The sequence below is a fragment of the Schistocerca serialis genome, chromosome 4 (assembly GCF_023864345.2).
Source record: "Schistocerca serialis cubense isolate TAMUIC-IGC-003099 chromosome 4, iqSchSeri2.2, whole genome shotgun sequence".
Taxonomy (NCBI): domain Eukaryota; kingdom Metazoa; phylum Arthropoda; class Insecta; order Orthoptera; family Acrididae; genus Schistocerca; species Schistocerca serialis.
In genome coordinates, this window is record NC_064641.1 from 108,199,951 (window position 1) to 108,217,995 (window position 18,045).

Below are 18,045 nucleotides of genomic sequence, written 5' to 3' on the forward strand. Positions count from 1 at the left end.
TTGGATTACAGGAAGATGTTGAAGAAATTTGGAAGAAAGCTGCAAGACTTATTACCAGTAGGCTCAAACAACACTCAAGTGTTAAGGAGATACTTCAGGAATTCAAATGGGAATCCCTGGAGGGAAGGTGATGTTCTTTTCGAGAAACAATATTGAGAAAATTTAAATAGCCAGCATTTGAAGCTGACTGCCACACGATTCTACTGCTGCCAACATACATCGTGCATAAGGACAACGAAGATAAGATACAAGAAATTAGGGCTCATATAGAGGCATATACACAGTCATTTTTCCCTCGTTCTATTTGCGAGTGGAACAGGAAAGGAAATCTAGTCATGGTACAGGGTACCCCTTTGCCAAGGATCGTACGATGGTTTGCAGAGTATCTATGTAGATGTAGACACCAAACTGTAGTGCTCTTATCAAATTCCCATAATTTGTATGATTTCACTTGGCATTAAACAAAAAGTTTTACCACAAGAAACATAGAAATCCATTGACATAATAATCAGGCAAAATGGAAGGTTTTCTATTCTTCAGCAGTTTTGTCCAAACGTATTTTTATCAGGTACGTATGCCAAATCTCCATTTTGCAAGTAGGAAACATGGATGTGTTTACCACTCTGGCACAAGGATTCTTGTCACATGTTCATTGCAATGGGGGTTTAATATATCTAACCATTCTGTAGCATTTCATCTCTGTCACCCATTCAATTAATTTCAGCTCATCTAATTCAGTCAATATTTTATATTTTCTTCTCACTTTATGCACATCTCTGAAATCTTGTCTCTTTTGATAGCTTCCTACTTCCCATCAGTTCTTCTGTTCTGTCTGGAACACTATTTTTTTTCATTCAGTTTTCCACTGCCTACTTTAACTTCCATCCCATTTAATGCACATTCCAGTGTAGTATAGTTTTCAGTCACAGTTGTTTCTGTTTCCACAATACTATTCTTATTACCTATTTCTATTTCCTGATGATACTGAATCTACACAGAACAATTTATATTCCTACATTAACATATTTAATCTTTCTAAATACACTTTGATTTGAAAACTGAAGTTCTCAGAGTTCCTTGCAGATGCTGACAAAAAGTATTACCATTTCTTCCTTTCATTGTTGGATTCCTTATTAAGACTGTAAAGTACCTTCATTTATAATTGTTACACAAATGTTTCAGTTGCCATATCTACAATAACTGCCACTCAAACTTTGCACAATGGGGTGAATTTGTTTTTAACTCAGAAAATCTTAGTTAATCTTTTTAAAGCATTTATATATGCCTGCCAGATACAGGCATCCATTAATTATCCACTTTCTTGTTTTCTTATTTTCTGAACTGTTCTGGCCAAGAGATGTTCCTCAATTCAGGAGAATTTAGTGTGTGCCTAAGAAAATTACAAAGTCCCAAAAAGTTATGTTGTTATATACCATTTTCCAGTAATTGATCACATACACTTTTTAATGTGAAGGATCGAATGGAAACTTAAAATGTAATAATGAGGCAAAAAAAGATGAAACTGAGGCACAGCAGCAGACTTACAGTTTCAACAGGAGTTCTTATTTTCTGCATGTTACTAAAAGTTATGAAGAACAAATTTTTTTTGCCAAATTGGTACACTACAATAACAACATAAATAAAGCATACATTTATTCCACTGTATACAACATGTTAGATGACTCAACCTTTCCAGCACTCTGTAGAATCGTGGTACGTGTTCGCCACTGGCGTTCACGGGATATGATATCCTTCGTTAGGTCGACATCAAAGTCAAGCATGACTCTTAAGTCAGGACCCAATGCAATGTCATCATTGCCCTTGATTGTAGTACGTTTTTTTGCGAGTCGTTTAGCTTTGATGGCTGCTATCTTCTCGACAGACATGGCTTCTGACAATGACCTGCAGAACAAAGGCTTTAATGCAACAAGTTAATTGGCTGAGCACACAGACAGCAGGATTCGCACTACAATAGACACCGATAGGATGCTGTATCCTCTACTGTCAGTTTCAAATTAACAATACAAATTACCCACATTCCCAAAATGAAATAAATGATTATTTGGTCAGCACTTGTAGAAATAAAAGGGATTTGTAAAATTGAAATAGAAAAGAAAATCATTTTCCAAATAATCACTTAATGAGTAGTTCCAGGTTGGACCAAAACAAGGCCTCTGACACAAACTAAAAAATAGTACTTACCAGTCTTACGGTAATTCTCTCCAGCACATCCAGTAAACAACACTGATCTTGAGCTTTCAGTTTGACAAGTGTTAACATCAGGATGGTAAAGCAAAACACGCTAAGGCATAGCACAGGGCAGGGAACATATAACAGATGAAATTGTAAATCATTTAGGAAATGAGACCTGGCAATAGACGAAAGATAAATGAAAGGGAGTAGCAGTATAATTTAAAAAGCAAGGTTCACTTTACAGTGTTGTCAACAGAGTGAAGGCAATCTAATGATACCAATGCCGGCTTTCATAGCTGGTATTTGTGTACTTCATGATTTTTGTTTTGTGGTCATTAGGCTGTGGTTCAAGACATATTTCTCCGCCTTAAGTTTCGTCTTCCAATGCTGTAGACATCATCAGAGATTATAACAACTCACAAAGCAGATAATCTCAAACAATCTCAGCAAGTTGAGCTATTTTCTGGTATTTACATTCTACAAGAACTTTCCTACAACAAAAATGAGAAACAAAACTTTTCATGTTAAATATTTTAATTAATTCTTTTATCTGTTTCAGCTAATAGAATGTTCATTGGGTCTATGAAGACTATTTAACACTATGACAAATGTCACTTTAGTACAGTATTTAGTAAGGAAGAAAACCAGAGATCAAGTTGAGAGAGGACACATAATTAAAACACCAGAAAGAGAAATCTGGTGAGAAGCAACAGATCAAAATATAAAAAAGAATTCAGAACTGTGCAAAAAAGAGAGCAACGGGAATACTGAAATGGAAATATCCATCAGCAGAAAGTGTATTTTGTGTCCACAACTGACCCTTTTGCATTCCCTTGCCATGGCATCTTGAGTTACTTTAGTACATGCCTTTTAAGGCTTTTGTCTCCACTTTGCTCGTTTAACCTGCTTTTGCATTTAGCTCAGGGCTGATTTAATGTTGTTTGGGGCCTGTAGCATTGATGAACTGTGGGGCCCTTATTCAATAACTTATAATCATTTTTTAAAAATTATTATTCTGCTTCCTTCTATGAGGGACATTCAATAATGAAAGAGACAAACTGATGCAGAAAAAACCTGTTTATTTTTACAAAATGGGCCTTTTATTACTTCTCAACATTATCCCCCACCAATAGTAAAACACTTGTCCCAATGACGAAGTAGTTTTCTATACCTGATGCAAATAAGTCTGTCTTGTTGTTTGGGCCACTTTCCCAAAAAAATTTTCACCTCTTCAGTGTTGCTGAACTTTTTTCCACATAGTGCCTCCTCAACTAGATCAAACACATGAAAATACTAGGGTGCCAAATCTGGGCTGCAGGGAGTAAGGGTAGTATCTCCCAATTAATCTTTGTTAATGGCTTCTTGGATCAGTCAGGCAGTCATGTAGCAATATCATACCTTCTCTCTGAGATCCACAATGTTTTTCTCTTGTTGCTGGCTTTACAATGTTCATTAACATGTCTGAGTATAGGCACCATTTATTGTACACTGATCTTCCCATTAATCATAAAAGACAACACCTTGGGCATCCCAAAAGACAGTCCAACATGACTTTTCCCACTAATGCTTGCATTTTGATTTTCTTTCCGACAGATGAGCTAGTATGCCTCCAACCCATGTTTTTACTTTTAGACTCCAGTTCAAAATAGTCAACCCAGTTGCATCACATGTTATAGTCTCATTTAGAAAAAGGTTACCTTTCCTTTCATAGCACTCTTTCAAGTCTGTACACACTTTGAGTCTTGTTTCCTTATGTAGATGAATCAACTCTTTTGGGATGCACTTTGCACTGGTTTTGCTGTACTTCTGCTCACTACTGATAACATTTGGTCTGTGCTAACACTTACTACAACTCTTTTTGCTGTATGTCCAGCTGTAACACGTTGGTCTTCACAAATAATGTCGTCAATGAGGGTTTCAAGTGGAGTTAACACCTCAATTGGCCAACCAGGATGTTGCTTGTCAGTCACCGAAATTTGACCATTTTTGAATGGCACTCTACCCACGTATAAAAATTTCTGCAGCTCATACAACTTTCACCATACTGTAAAATAATTCAAGAAAAGATGTACTTATGCATGAGTGTACTCCAACTTATGAAAGTAAACGTCTGAAAGCTAGTAAAGTTTTCACTCTTTTTTCGTGCCTGTCGACAGCACTACAATTTAGTGAGTGGTCTCCTTTACTCCTAAAATATTCAATCTAACATTTATATTTTTAATCAAACTGTGCCAATTTCCAGCTTCAAAACAGACTTGAAAAATATCAGGCCTATTGCAATATTAAACTGGTAGCCTCATAATGAAAACTACTGGAGTGGACATTGCGGGTACTGTTCATGCTTGAACTAAATGATCGACTTCCATTGTCCAATATAGGTGTGCAGGAAGAATGAACAACAGATCAAGATGATGATGTGAGGTTTCAAGCTGGGGAGGGAGATACAGCACAGTTTTTCTGCCAGGATCCTCGTGTCCAGAAAACGTGTTACCCATACATTATGATCATCTTGCAACAAAAAGTATTCGTAGAGTTGTACAAGATGGCCTCCACGGAGAAAAAACGTTGAATACTTCATGAAATGTAGGAAAATGTGGTGTAGAAAGAATCATCAACTGTGGTGTAGAAAGAATCATCAACAAAGAATCAACAAAGGCCCAGCGAGATTACGTTAGCCCCTCACCAACACCTCTGGAGGAGCCAATGCGGCTGAGGGGGTATGATGGGAGTGCTACAGCACATCAAGTCTCCCACCTCTGCTGTTGCCACCCTTGACCTCCACCTCAACATGGGATGGGACACGACTGGTTGACGTAAGTCTGTTACAATTGCTAGTTTGACAGCAACTAGGTGAGAAACTGTTTTACGACTTGCCTTCCGTAGAAATTCGATTGCCAAGTGACTGTCACAAAGAGACCTGAATTGTCTAAATGGTGCACTCTGGCCAAAACACATTTCCCCGATGATGCTTCCATCTAATTCTGCACAGCAATAATTTGATGAAAGAAGACAAAATACAAATGCACAAAAACACTATGAACAATTGTGGTGGTCTCTTATTGGTTATGATATCAGTGTTGCCGTAAGTTTCCCCAAGTGAAATTCCCTGATTTTCAGACAAGTTTTAGCATTTTTCCCTGACAAATTTTGAGATCTCAAGGATAAGTAAAGACATAAGTTGACAACAAAATGTAAGGAATTTTGTATTTCTCCTCCGTGTGAGCAAAATTCTTAAGTACAAACATCAACATCTTCTGTAATGAAATTATTGGATGGAGAAAAGCAAGTCCAGTGGTATGTGTGTTTCATTTGTTTCATTAAGGCCACTGTTGTTATTTTTTTCAATAACATGAAGTATATTTGGTGACAAAAATACACTTTTCCTTGAAGTCGCAAGACAGATTTAAAATACCTTCATGATTTCAGAAATAATCTCAGAAAAAATAATCCTCTTGAAAGAAGTGTATAAGGCAGGGAAGAGTTGCGTAAACCAACACTATAGCTGACCCCCAATAAAATGTTTTCTACTATGTTCGTTATTGTCGGTTATTACCCACTGTGTTATGTCATGTCTATTATTCTACAAGTATTGTGTGATTTTTCTTTCAAGGTATATATGAGTTGGTTGGTTGGTTGGTTTGGGGAAGGAGACCAGACAGCGTGGTCATCGGTCTCATCGGATTAGGGAAGGATTGGGAAGGAAGTCGGCCGTGCCCTTTCAGAGGAACCATCCCGGCATTTGCCTGGAGTGATTTAGGGAAATCACGGAAAACCTAAATCAGGATGGCCGGACCCGGGATTGAACCGTCGTCCTCCCGAATGCGAGTCCAGTGTCTAACCACTGCGCCACCCCGCTCGGTATATATATGAGTACACAATGTACAAACCGCCAACGAATGCCACAATTTTCTTCTTCTTCTTATCATCCACAATATATAAATTACTTTTTAAGTGCCAAAATGTACTAGAATAAATAAAATGTCTATAAAATGCTGCATTGCACAATGTACTTGGGGTGAGACAGTCGCAATTCCTGAAAACCATTGCCCTTGGCCTCTAGCCTGCAGAGGAAAACTGCTGTCCTGGGTCCTGGGATAAACCATGAAAGACCGCTGCATTATGCCACACACAAACAGACCTGGCCTGTGGACAGATCGCTGAGACTAGATCCAACGGGTAGGGCTTGCACATTAGTGGGAAACGATAGGCTTCAGATCTGCAGGCCCAATCCATTAGACATACCCGCAGAAATGGTCTGTGGTTCTGGCCAGTCATGGAAGTCCACTCGTGTGGCCCGCTATGTGTCACAGACACCATTCGACGAAATGAGACTGCGTTAATCAATCCGTGCAACAGATAACTTATGCAAATACTCTGAGAATCAATGCTAATGAGGATAGGTAGCAACTCACTGTAAAGATGACTGCTGAGTTAGAGACAGGCACACAGAAAAGACAATCACACTCTCAAAACCATATTTTCAGCCATAGCCTGCCAGAAAACAAGAGTACACACACACACACACACACACACAAAAATCACTCAGCCACAACTCACACACGACTGCCGTCTCCGGCCTCAGTGTCTACAGTCTCTGAGAATGAGATCCAAACAAACCACTCCTCTCGCCTCCCTGCCTCTCATTGGCAGTTGCTAGACTAGTGGCAGGAAGTGGTAGCAGCACTGACTGCTAGCTGAAGGGAGTGGTACGAAGGGGAGAAGCAGTAGGAATGAGGGAGTTGGGAAGCAGAGCACATACTCAGCTGTGCCCAGCCAGTGGCAATGCATGACATCTCAGTAAACAAAACATTTCATCTACCAAGAGAAAAACAACATTATTCCAGTGTTTTTTTTTTCAAATTTCCCTGATTTCTCTGACATGTTTGAAATTCCCTGTTTTTCAGAACTTATGGCAACCATGGATATTATATGGCCAAATAAAAAGAGTAATAAATTTCCACCATGAAATTCTAAATTTTTATTCACTTTTTAATAACTGCTTTCAGCTACATTTATATACTAAGAGACACGATTCTTTTCTACTCTTGTCCTGTTCACTCACAGTTCATATTCCTCTGTCTGCCATTTGAAGGACTTCATCCCGTAGCTCAGCTACCTATCTGTTTACGCATGACTGTCTGCTGTTCACTCCCTCTTCTATTCTGTAACTAGGGACCCAATTTTAACACGCTTATCAGTTCCACAAAAGGCGAAAATTTACTTTTTTCATTAACAGCTCATTTACTATTTCCAATAAACTCGAAAATTTCATTCTCATTCTGCCACAGACAGATAAAATTTGGGGCTGAGAGTCAAAATCATACATACGCTAACAAACTTTGGATAAAGGCAATAGAAAGTATGCCAAGAGGAAAGAGAATTGTATCAGAAAAGATTACAATTTTGATGCAACAATGACTGTACAGACTCTCACTACTGTGACATGCAATAATTTCAGCTGAGTACAACATAATGGAAAGGTGCAAAGGAAGCATTATGATGCAATAAAATTGTGTCCATATAGTAATATGCTTACCACCAAATTGAATTATTCTTACAAGAAAATCAGACATTAAGTACATTCAGTAAAATGCAATCTGCTAATTTAAATTCTTTTTTAGATTTAATTACATTAGAATAGGTCTACGAATTAAATACTTGAAAATATTTTATATCCTATGAAAGCTTTTCACGGCAAACTACGTCTGATTTGGCACACTCACTTGATATTATCGACAGTGACAGAAGCCTCTTTTGGTGCATCAAGACGTGCTGCTAGTTGCTCCTTGACCTTTTGCACTTGCGTTTCTTCAAAACGTGGCTTTTTGGCAGAATTTTCAGCGGAGTCATCAGCGGTACGTTTCACTTGCGTTGGTATCTCCAGAGGTGCCGATTTGTCGATATTTGCTGAAGATGCTGTTTCACCATTGAGATATGCCAAGAGATCCTTTCGATCGGGTCTTCGGACAACAGGAATATTCTCTGCCTGTAAAATATCACAACAAAATCCTAAGCACAACTGCAATTCTGAAAAACAAAAGATACTTTTACAGAACTCTTCTTGAAATGATAACTCTACGAAACTATTACCTTTCTCTGAAACTGTCATAATTAATGAAATGCATTACAGTGTACAAACATTCCAAACAACACTCTCAAAAGAACTGACATAATTCAAGTTTCAAATGAAGACCACCAGCTATGGTGACTGAGTACTTTTTAAATAAGATGTAAACCTTATTCTGTCAAACATCTGGTCACAAGAGACTGGAGGAACAAACAGAGATTCATTACACCATCTGGCCACCTGGGAGTGGGAAACTATGCCTAAATATGAAAGAATCACCAATGATCAATGGCATGCATGTTAGAAGGCAACGGAAACAACTGGATAAAAACACAAAAAGTGTACAGATGCAGCATGCATTCTCCTACAATAATCTCATGACAACCTTTTCCTCCAAAAATATTATGGAGGTAAACATAGTCCATGCTCAGATGTCTGGGGTTTGGACTGCTCAGGAGGGTGACGAAAAAGGCTAGCATTCTATGAACCAGAGGGAGAAATTATAGAAATCTAAATGTTGTCGGAAAACCGGACAGTCTGAAAATCGAGTTTAGATGGATAAGGTTTGATATAATAGGGATTACTGAAGCGAGGACAGGGGTTATGTGGTGACATCAGCATCAATAAATGGTACAGTAGGTGCTGGCATTTTTACGAATACAAAGGTAGGTAACGTGGTGATTTATCACAAGAAATGCAGTGACTGAATTATTCTTTTGGAGAGTGAAATAAAGTCAACACCAAGTATCACTGTACAGGTTTACATGCAACATCATACGCTGGTAGTGAGAAAATACACACAATGTGTGAAGAAATAGAGGGATTGATAAAATATGTAATGCCTCACTAACTCAAGGTATTTTTCCAGAGAGACTGAAATACGTCATTGTTAAACCACTCTTTAAGAAAGGTCATAAGAGAGACGTCAATAACTACCAAGTCAATAACTGGCAACCCGTTTCAGTGCAGTTGTCATTTTTCAAAATGTTTGAAAAGGTGAAGTATTCTAGACTATTATCTCAACTAGGCAAAAATAATATCCCCAGCAAATCACAGTTTGGGTTCCAGAATAATTGTTCTGGCATTTGACTGTGTGAATCACAGTATTCTCTTGTGTAAACTGAAGTTTTATGGAATTGACAGTATAGCTAACCAATGGATAATGTCATATCTAACCAGGAGAAAGTTGTACTTCGTTATTCAAACAAAGTAGTCTGGGAACAGACTTCTGACTGGGGCCAAATGATGTATGGGGGCTCCCCAAGGCTCCATCTTAGGTCCACTATTGTTCTTCATACATGAAAATGATTTTTGATCCAATGTACAACAAGCAGAATTAGTTCTTTCTGCAGGTGGCATTATTGTAATCAATCCAAGTATACATACAGAAACAGAAGAAATGGTAATCAAAGTTCTTAAAAGTATCACTGACTGAAACTTCCTGGCAGATTAAAACTGTGTGCCCGACCGAGACTCGAACTCGGGACCTTTGCCTTTCGCGGGCAAGTGCTCTACCATCTGAGCTACCGAAGCACGACTCACGCCCGGTACTCACAGCTTTACTTCTGCCAATATCTCGTCTCCTACCTTCCAAACTTTACAGAAGCTCTCCTGCGACTGGTTTTCTGTGAATGGTCTCACACTCAATTTTGAAAAGATGCAACATATTCAGTCCTGTACGTCTAGAGACACTACACAAATGATGTGTAACATATGGTGAGGAAATAATAAATAAGTTGGAAACTTCAAAATTCTTAGGTGTCCATATCAATGGAAATTTAAACTGGAAAAAGCACATTTTGAAACTCCTGAAACAACTTAGTTCTGCCACATTTGCACTTAGAATTGTTGCAAATGTTGCGGAGAGAAAAATCAGTAAGTAGACATAGTCGGGCATACAGTATATTTATTCCCTCATGAAGACCATTGTAAATACTCCACTACAGTTCTAAAGAACAATGACGTGCATAATTACAATACCAGAAGGAAAAATGACATTCATCATTCCACACTAAGGTTACCTTCAGAACAAAATGGAGAGTACAACACTGCAGCAAAAAATTTTGATCGCTTATCAGTGATATATATATGTCTGACAAAAAGCAAAGTAAAACTTTAATTTGTAATGTGAATGTAAATGACTTGTTCCACATCATTACAACTGACTGTGCAAAATGACCTATGGAATGTCAAACTAGCTAATATGAAGAAGGATAAATATTGTTAGTCATAGGTGTTGCAACACTATTAAAGATGAGGGGTTGCTAGAGAATATGAACTAAAGGCAAGGAATGATAGGGGAGGGTAGCTTAGAGTTCTACCACAGGTTTCAATTGGTTGTAGCGAACACTTTCCAAAATCACATGACAAGAACGTATACTGAGGTAGTACCACGAGATACTGGGTGGATATCTATTGGACTACATCATGGCTAACCAATAATTTAGAAGTCAATTTATGGCTGCAAATTATACTGAGGTGCAGAAAACTAAGACTGTAATCTGTAAGTATTTTATTTTTAGTTCACATTGGACTACTACAGAGAAATAATATTTTGAAGAAAAACAAGACAGCTCCCTGGAAGGAAATGCATTTGTCCACACTGTGCTGTGTGACAAGAAAGTAAATTTCATTAATGGACTTTTTGTAATTACCTGACTGCCAAATGAGAGGAATGTTCATATCAATGTAAAAAAAATCTTCTAAAATAGAATGTTGCGGAGATTGCAGTTGCTACATATCCTGATTACTAGTTACAGCAAAGTCATAGTGCCATCTTCAGATCATTGAAGACGTGAATTATTAGGCCCCTATGTGTGGAAAATGCTATCTGGCAATTGAAAACATGGAGGAAAAATCATAGAAAAGACACTCCCATGCAACATTGAGTACACTGAAATAAAAACCATAACTATATGAGCAAGACACAGAGGTGTCAAATATATTTTGTGTCCAAGTAATGTTAATTGAACAGTGACTAAATGAAGTGAATATGTATCTAAAGTTAACTTCATGTAGCTTAACAGACAAAACTGGACTGTGAAAGAATATTAGAAAAGTGTCATCATCCTGTCCGAAACATTTGGATGTAAGTGCTTGTCCAAAACATTTTGATGTAAGTGTTAACCTGTGATATAATAAATGTTAAAAGCATTTATTGCAAGCTGATCATCAACTTTTCACTGATATCAATAAATGTGAAAAGATCACAACTTGTACAGTGTTGCATTTGTCACTTAAAAAACTGGTCATCAAAATCAAATTATAGGAACACGTAAGACGTTCACAAACTGCAGCGCTATTTCCAAGGTTTATCCAGTTCATCTCTCATGTCACATTCTGTAGTTTCCCTTCCTTAATTTTGCTGATTGTGTTCCAGTTTTTCTTTTTCCTCTTTTGCTTATCGTTTCCTATATTCAAAAGATAGTGACTGGGACGTGTTAACACTAGATATAATAAGATTATATACTTTCCAAAAGACACATTACAGACAGACATTAAGACACTGAAACAATCACGATATAACTCTACACCCAAAGAAAATACTTATAACCATAAATACACAAAAACAAATCTGCCATAAGTACAGAGAACGGTATGTCTCACATTTACAACTTTTATGTTGAAATGTTATTAAGGATTTTGCTTGAAATACAAAATTATATGAGTTAGTTGTGCTATGTAGGTGATCTTGATTCATTTTCTGCTTTGATCACCTCATTTATTGAAATATACAGCACTTTTGTCTGTGTGGAAATATTATTAGTATTTTCTCAAAGACAGAATCTACACTGTGCTAACTGATCGATCTGTGGCGTAGCCCATAATCAAGATTACGTTGCAGTAGGGTCAACTGAAATTTGCAATACCACACATCTGGTTTGACATGTAACATAAATGTGTTGTCATGTAACATCTTGGTTGCGTGCTACATTTGAAACAGATCGTCGCTGGAGAGGGTGCCTTGGAGTAAGTTATGGTGCTCTGTAGTATGGGATATTTATGATTGCTTCTGAATGCTGTTACGAGATTCACTGGACTTCTAAAGTGCTGTTTGTGAGACTAATCTTGCAAGAATCTGTGGCAGTATTTTTGTGAGTTATTTTGATGTTGGCAGTTATGAATAATATATTCATTTTCTGATTTGGAATTATTGGTGTGGTGCGGTGTTCATAGTTGGAGATTTAAATTTATGTTTCACTTTTTGTTAGTTATAGATATACCAATGGAGTTTATGAGAATGAAGGTTACGAGTAATCCCCTGCATCTGCAATGAGTGACAGCATATTGACAACGGCTAAATTCCTACAGTTATTCAGTGTAATTGCTGAGTATGTGAAGTGTTATATTTATGGGCAAAGCATGAGACTGTCAAAAGTTGCTGCATCTCAGGCCAATGTAAGTGACGTCATCAGAGGCAGGCAAATGCTTAGTATTTTGTCGGGAGTGGTTGCTGTTTTCAGAAGTCTAAGCTGGCCCTTCGTGGGATTGCGTTGATAACATTTTTGCTATCATTAGATTGTTAGATTTGTGTGTCGGCTGACTGTGGTTGGTAAGAGTCTTTTTAACGTTTTATTTTTTAATTGTAGTGTGATGGTATGTATGTTTGTGTGCATAAATGAGTGTTTATTGTATATCAAAATTTATGCTGGATTGTGATAGGTAGGTATCATGGAGTTTACTATATACGCGTAGGTAAGGCCAGGTTTTCAACATTAGTTCTGGTTTTGTGGTACAGTGGAATTTGTTTTAGCTACATTTATTTATTGTTCAGCTAATTCCATCTATACAAGGTGTAGCCTTTAAGTTACTAAATACATTTCTAAGAGGTGTTTCCATGCATCTCTGTCCGCTGCTGTCTTCTGCCAGTTGAAGCTCGCGCAACTTTCCTGAGTTCCTTATCCCAGTGATCAGGTGGTCTCCCTGGTGATCTTCATTTTTCTCTGGGACTCCACTCTAAAACTGATTTTGTCCATCTTCCATCCTTCGTTCGTGCAATATGTTCTGCCCCCCGCCATTTTAGAGTCTTAACCCATTCTATAATATCTTTTACTCCTGTTATTGCTTGTATGTCTTCACTTTCCTGTCGATCTTCCTTAGTGAGACCGAACATTAAACTTCCCATAGCTCTCTGAGCAGTTCTAAGTTTCCTTTTAAAAATTCATTTAAAGTCCAAGTTTCATACCCATACGTTGAAACCGGTAGGACACACTGATCAAAAACTGTCTTCTTTAAGTAGACTGGCACATTAGATTTGAAAACTGTTGCATTCCTTCCGTAAGCCCTCCAACCCAGTTTAATTCGACAAAAATTTCAGGTTCCAATTCCTCTTTTGTGTCAATTAATTGCCCCAAATAAACGTATTCTGTAACATTGTTTAGGATGTTGTTGTTCAGTGTTACTTGTCCTGCAGCTATCCACTTATTATTATGCATAACCTTAGTTTTAGAGTGATTTCTTTTAAGTCCAACTCCCTGACAATGATCTGTAAAGTCTTTTATAGAGGACTGCACTTCCATCTTACTGTTAGCTCAGACCACTATATCGTCAGCAAATCTCAGGTTGGTGAACCTTTTACCATTTATCATTATTCCTCTGTTGTTCCAAATAATTTTAGACATAGCCATCTTGAGAACTGCTACAAATAACTCTTCCTCCAATGGAAAATTCACACTTGTTTTTTCCTTTGTTGATAGATGTACAGACGTGTCATAAATGTTGCGCAATATGTTTATATATTTTATTTTAGTCCTTGCTTGGCAAGTGCTTGTATGACTGCAGTGTGGCTGACAGACTCAAAGGCTTTTTCCAAGTCAGTGAAGGCTATGCATAGTAGCACGTCATACTTATTTGCTCGACTAATTACCTCATGCAGTGTGTTTATATGGTCAATTGAAGCAAAACCACTTCGGAATACAGCTTGTTCTCTGGGCTGTGCAGTCTCCATTACCATTTCAATGTGATTTATCAGGACTTTAGAGAACACATTATACATAACAGAAAGTAAGCTAATGGGGCGGTAGTTCTTCAGATCGTGAATACTTCCCTTCTTATGTAGTAAGATTATGTTTGCTTGGTTCCAGCAGGTTGGGAATGCTGCCATTCTGTATACAAGAAGTAAAGACTTTAGCCACATGTTTCTCTGTTTCCTCCCGTGTAAGCTTGAGTATGTCAATTGTCAGACCATCATGATCCCCTGCTTTGAGATTCTGCATCTCGTTTATAGCTTTTCTTATTTCTTCGGGGAGTACTTTGGGGACTTCATCATCATCTGTGAAACGTTTTCCTAATGGTTCTTGTGTTCTTTCATATAATTTGCTATAGAAATTCTTTACATGCTTTAGAATTTCTTCCTTTTCTGTTATGCGCCCATTATCACCGTCAATTGCTATGATTTAATTTTTACCAATCATAAGCTTTTGTTTAGTTTTCTTGCAGCTCCTTTTATTCTCTAATGCTAATTTTATGGTGTTTTCATTGTATTTTTTATGTCGGCTTTCATATTCCTCCTTATACACTTACACACTTAATTTATTTTCTTCCGCAAACTGAACTAGCCTTTCACCCTTTCCGTTCCTCTCATCGATTCCAAGGCAGCCTACTGACATCACCCTGTTTTTTGACACCAACCTTTGCATTTAAGTGCCCAATTACCAGTTTAAAGCAGTAGTCTCGTTCTTTGTTGTGTGTATGTTTTACTTCTTCGTAAAATGCTTCTACTCCATCAGCCGAATAGCTTGCTGTAGGAGCGTATACTTCGACTATTTGTAGTTTGTATCTTTTTGATATTTTAATAACAAGCCTTGCTCCTCTACTTGATGTCCCTTCTATTATTGATACTTTGTCTTTTACATCTTTATTTATTAGGAAACTCACTCTCTTTGGTCTATCGTCTTCTTCTCCGAAGTGATACAGAACATTTCCTGACTTCAGAATTACACATTGTTCCCCTTTAGGTCTGGTGAAGTGTTAGATACCAGATTTGTCAAGTTGTATGTAGTTTTGTAGCAGCATGGATTTTGTTTAAGCTACATAGGTCAAGTGACATTTTCGGTACCAAGTTTCAGAGCTATGTCTGTGTTTGTGCCATCGTGGACTTCATTTGAGACTTTTTTTTACTGTGGTTTTGTGGGTTGCTGTGGATTCAGTTTGTTGGTGTTAAGGTTTTATTTTGGTACATCTTCATTATTAGGGTTGTCGTATATTTAGCTTGTCCCCGCCCAAAATACCTATTTCCCTGGCTGTCCTGTTAGTTTTATGTTACTTCTGCAATTGAATATTTTTCACATTATTTGTGTGATTTGCATCTGTGTGCAGAAAAATGGTCTACTCCAGGACAGTGTACAGGTTCTACAATTTTTAGTATTAACACCAATGAAAAACCTCTGCTGAATGAAATCTTGAACTACATATATGCTGATGACTGCGTTGTGGCCATCCAAGCAGGGAAGCTGAGAAGGTCAAACAAAAACTCACTACCACCTTAAACTCCAACAATGTGTCCATGACCAACTTAAGAAAAACACCTTTCCACCCCACCCCCCCCTCCTAAAAAAATGAAAGGTTTGGGTATTTCAACTTTGCTGCAAGCATAGCTGCAGACTGCTCCCGGTATAAAGGAGAGGAATGTTGAACTTAAAGCCCTGCCACTCACGCAATACTGTCCAAACATTAAAATGATTGAATGATTGTCAAGGTCAGAAACAATATCCCCTGAAAACCTAAGTTCAAATTGGGTACTACACCATAAGTAATGTAACAGTACTGGCAATTTGTTATTTCACTGGCAAATATGTCCCACCATTGTGGTAAAAAATAAGGAAACCCCTCCTACACTGAGTGAGGCGATGTCTCACTCAAGAAAAAGTGCAGACTCATCAATGGCTGTCTAAAACCTATTCACACACATAACATCTACCATCTGGCTGTAATTGCTTCACCAATAATTTGACAAGAGAGAAATGCCTATGAACAGTGTATGAAGCTCTACATGTCTGAACAAACCTAGAATATGTTACTGAACCAGCTACCCAAAGGGTAAAATCAAGTAATAGCTTCCTCACAGCCCAGAGCACTTGAGACACTAATCACAGCCTGCAGTCAAGATATAATAAACTTCAAGAGACCATCATTGAATGTAATCACCAGGAGAACTGCCATGACAATAACGAAAAACTGTGAAGTCTGAAGGCTCTTAACAGACTGTGAACAAGAACAAGATTGAAAGCAAATTATCAAAATCACATTGCCCACTTCATAGTTAAACTAATCTTTTTTTGTGTATATGCTATTTTGGGGGTTGCTATAAGAGTACATGGTTGTTCTGTTCCAAATACATGGACTTTGACCACACTCTTTATTTTTAATCTGGTGTTTCTGATATGAATAGATGTTTTACACATTTCGCTTGTAAGATATACAAAACAAAGTCACATTACAGGATTTAACTGAACAACACTACACCAATTATTGTGGAAAAATATCTGTACTATGAGATACACTGGCAATGCAAATTACTGTTATAAAACGCAGTAGTATGATAGTTGTTAAATGGGAGCTTACCGCAGCCTTCCGAACGTACACAGGATGTGAAAGAGCAACATTCTTGAGAAGGAAGAGCAGACATTCCAATGTGTAATATTCCTTTGCATGGTCTCCTTTACCTGACCTGAAAGACACAAATGTACAATGCCAGACTTATGTAGATACACTGAAATCTCTTGTTACTGCAACAAATGTATGATGACATTTCTGTCAAACTTAAAAAAAAATTCTGTTCTGCTTGCAATCTACACGGTTAGCACAAGCAACAAAATAAAAATAGTCATTACCATAACATGTGACCATGGGCAGTGATATACACCACATTCAATTTAATGGATATTTTTACTGAAGATGATTAACGTAAATTAGCAATAACTTCTAACGTTATTAAGAAGAAAAAAACTGACATCGTATTTCTTGAATTAAGAGATGCACTGAACTACTTTTATCTTTCTGTGTCAATTTCATTCACTGTCTCAAACGATTGTTTGCGTCCGGGTCGTTGCCTTCATCTGGGTTTAACAAATCATGTTCCCTACGAACTAAAATTATCACGTGTGAAGTAATTTTCTACGAAGAGAACGGTGTACAATTCTTAAGGTGAAAACCCAACTAGTCATTACAACATTGCCATGAGTGTGGGTACGATGGATATCTACCTCGTATGAATTAAAGTGGAGTAATTCTGGACATGACACCACAAATACAAAAAGTCTGTGTGCAGCCATCCACAGAGGGCCAGCAAGTCAATGGAACAGCACACAAGCTAACCTGACAACAACTATACACGATAAACAAATGTGTGAAAAAAAAAATAACACACGACAGACGCTCTTTAGTTTTTCATGGATTAATGTCACTCACCCCCACATCAGGTAATTTGTGTTGACATTTTTCGGCCAAGAAAATTCGCCGAAGATAATCTGATTTTCTCTTTGTATAATTTCCTTTTTGTTGACATTATACTGCCGTAACAAACTCAAAGGATCAGCCATCGTACACTACTGACACGAAAAGTCAAAGACTATAGAATTCCTAACGCTGCCAAAGTTACAAAGTACAAGAGACTGTGGTACAAGCGCCATGAGTAGTTGAAGTTTTTTTCAAATCTAAGTATGGTTATTTTGAAAGTTTCTGTTTAGCTTTATCAGCTTCTAAAATTATTGTAAGATATTTTCCGATTTTACAAAAAAACTTATGCACCCTTACATAAAATAGACGTAGTTAAATTAAAGTCACCT

The 18,045-nt window shown here is 37.5% G+C and overlaps 1 protein-coding gene across 1 annotated transcript in view; it reads right to left on the reverse strand.

Moving 5' to 3' along the window:
• LOC126474023 (parafibromin) overlaps positions 1-17,815 on the reverse strand; it is a 65,262-nt gene extending 47,447 nt beyond the window's left edge. The window contains exons 1-4 of the mRNA XM_050101428.1: positions 17,669-17,815; positions 16,823-16,928; positions 7,917-8,179; positions 1,689-1,902 (exon numbers count right to left, since the gene is read on the reverse strand). Of these exons, the coding sequence (XP_049957385.1) occupies positions 1,689-1,902; positions 7,917-8,179; positions 16,823-16,928; positions 17,669-17,799 (714 nt within the window). The 5' untranslated portion in view covers positions 17,800-17,815. The remainder of the gene's footprint in view (positions 1-1,688; positions 1,903-7,916; positions 8,180-16,822; positions 16,929-17,668) is intronic.
• Positions 17,816-18,045: the final 230 nt, after the last annotated feature.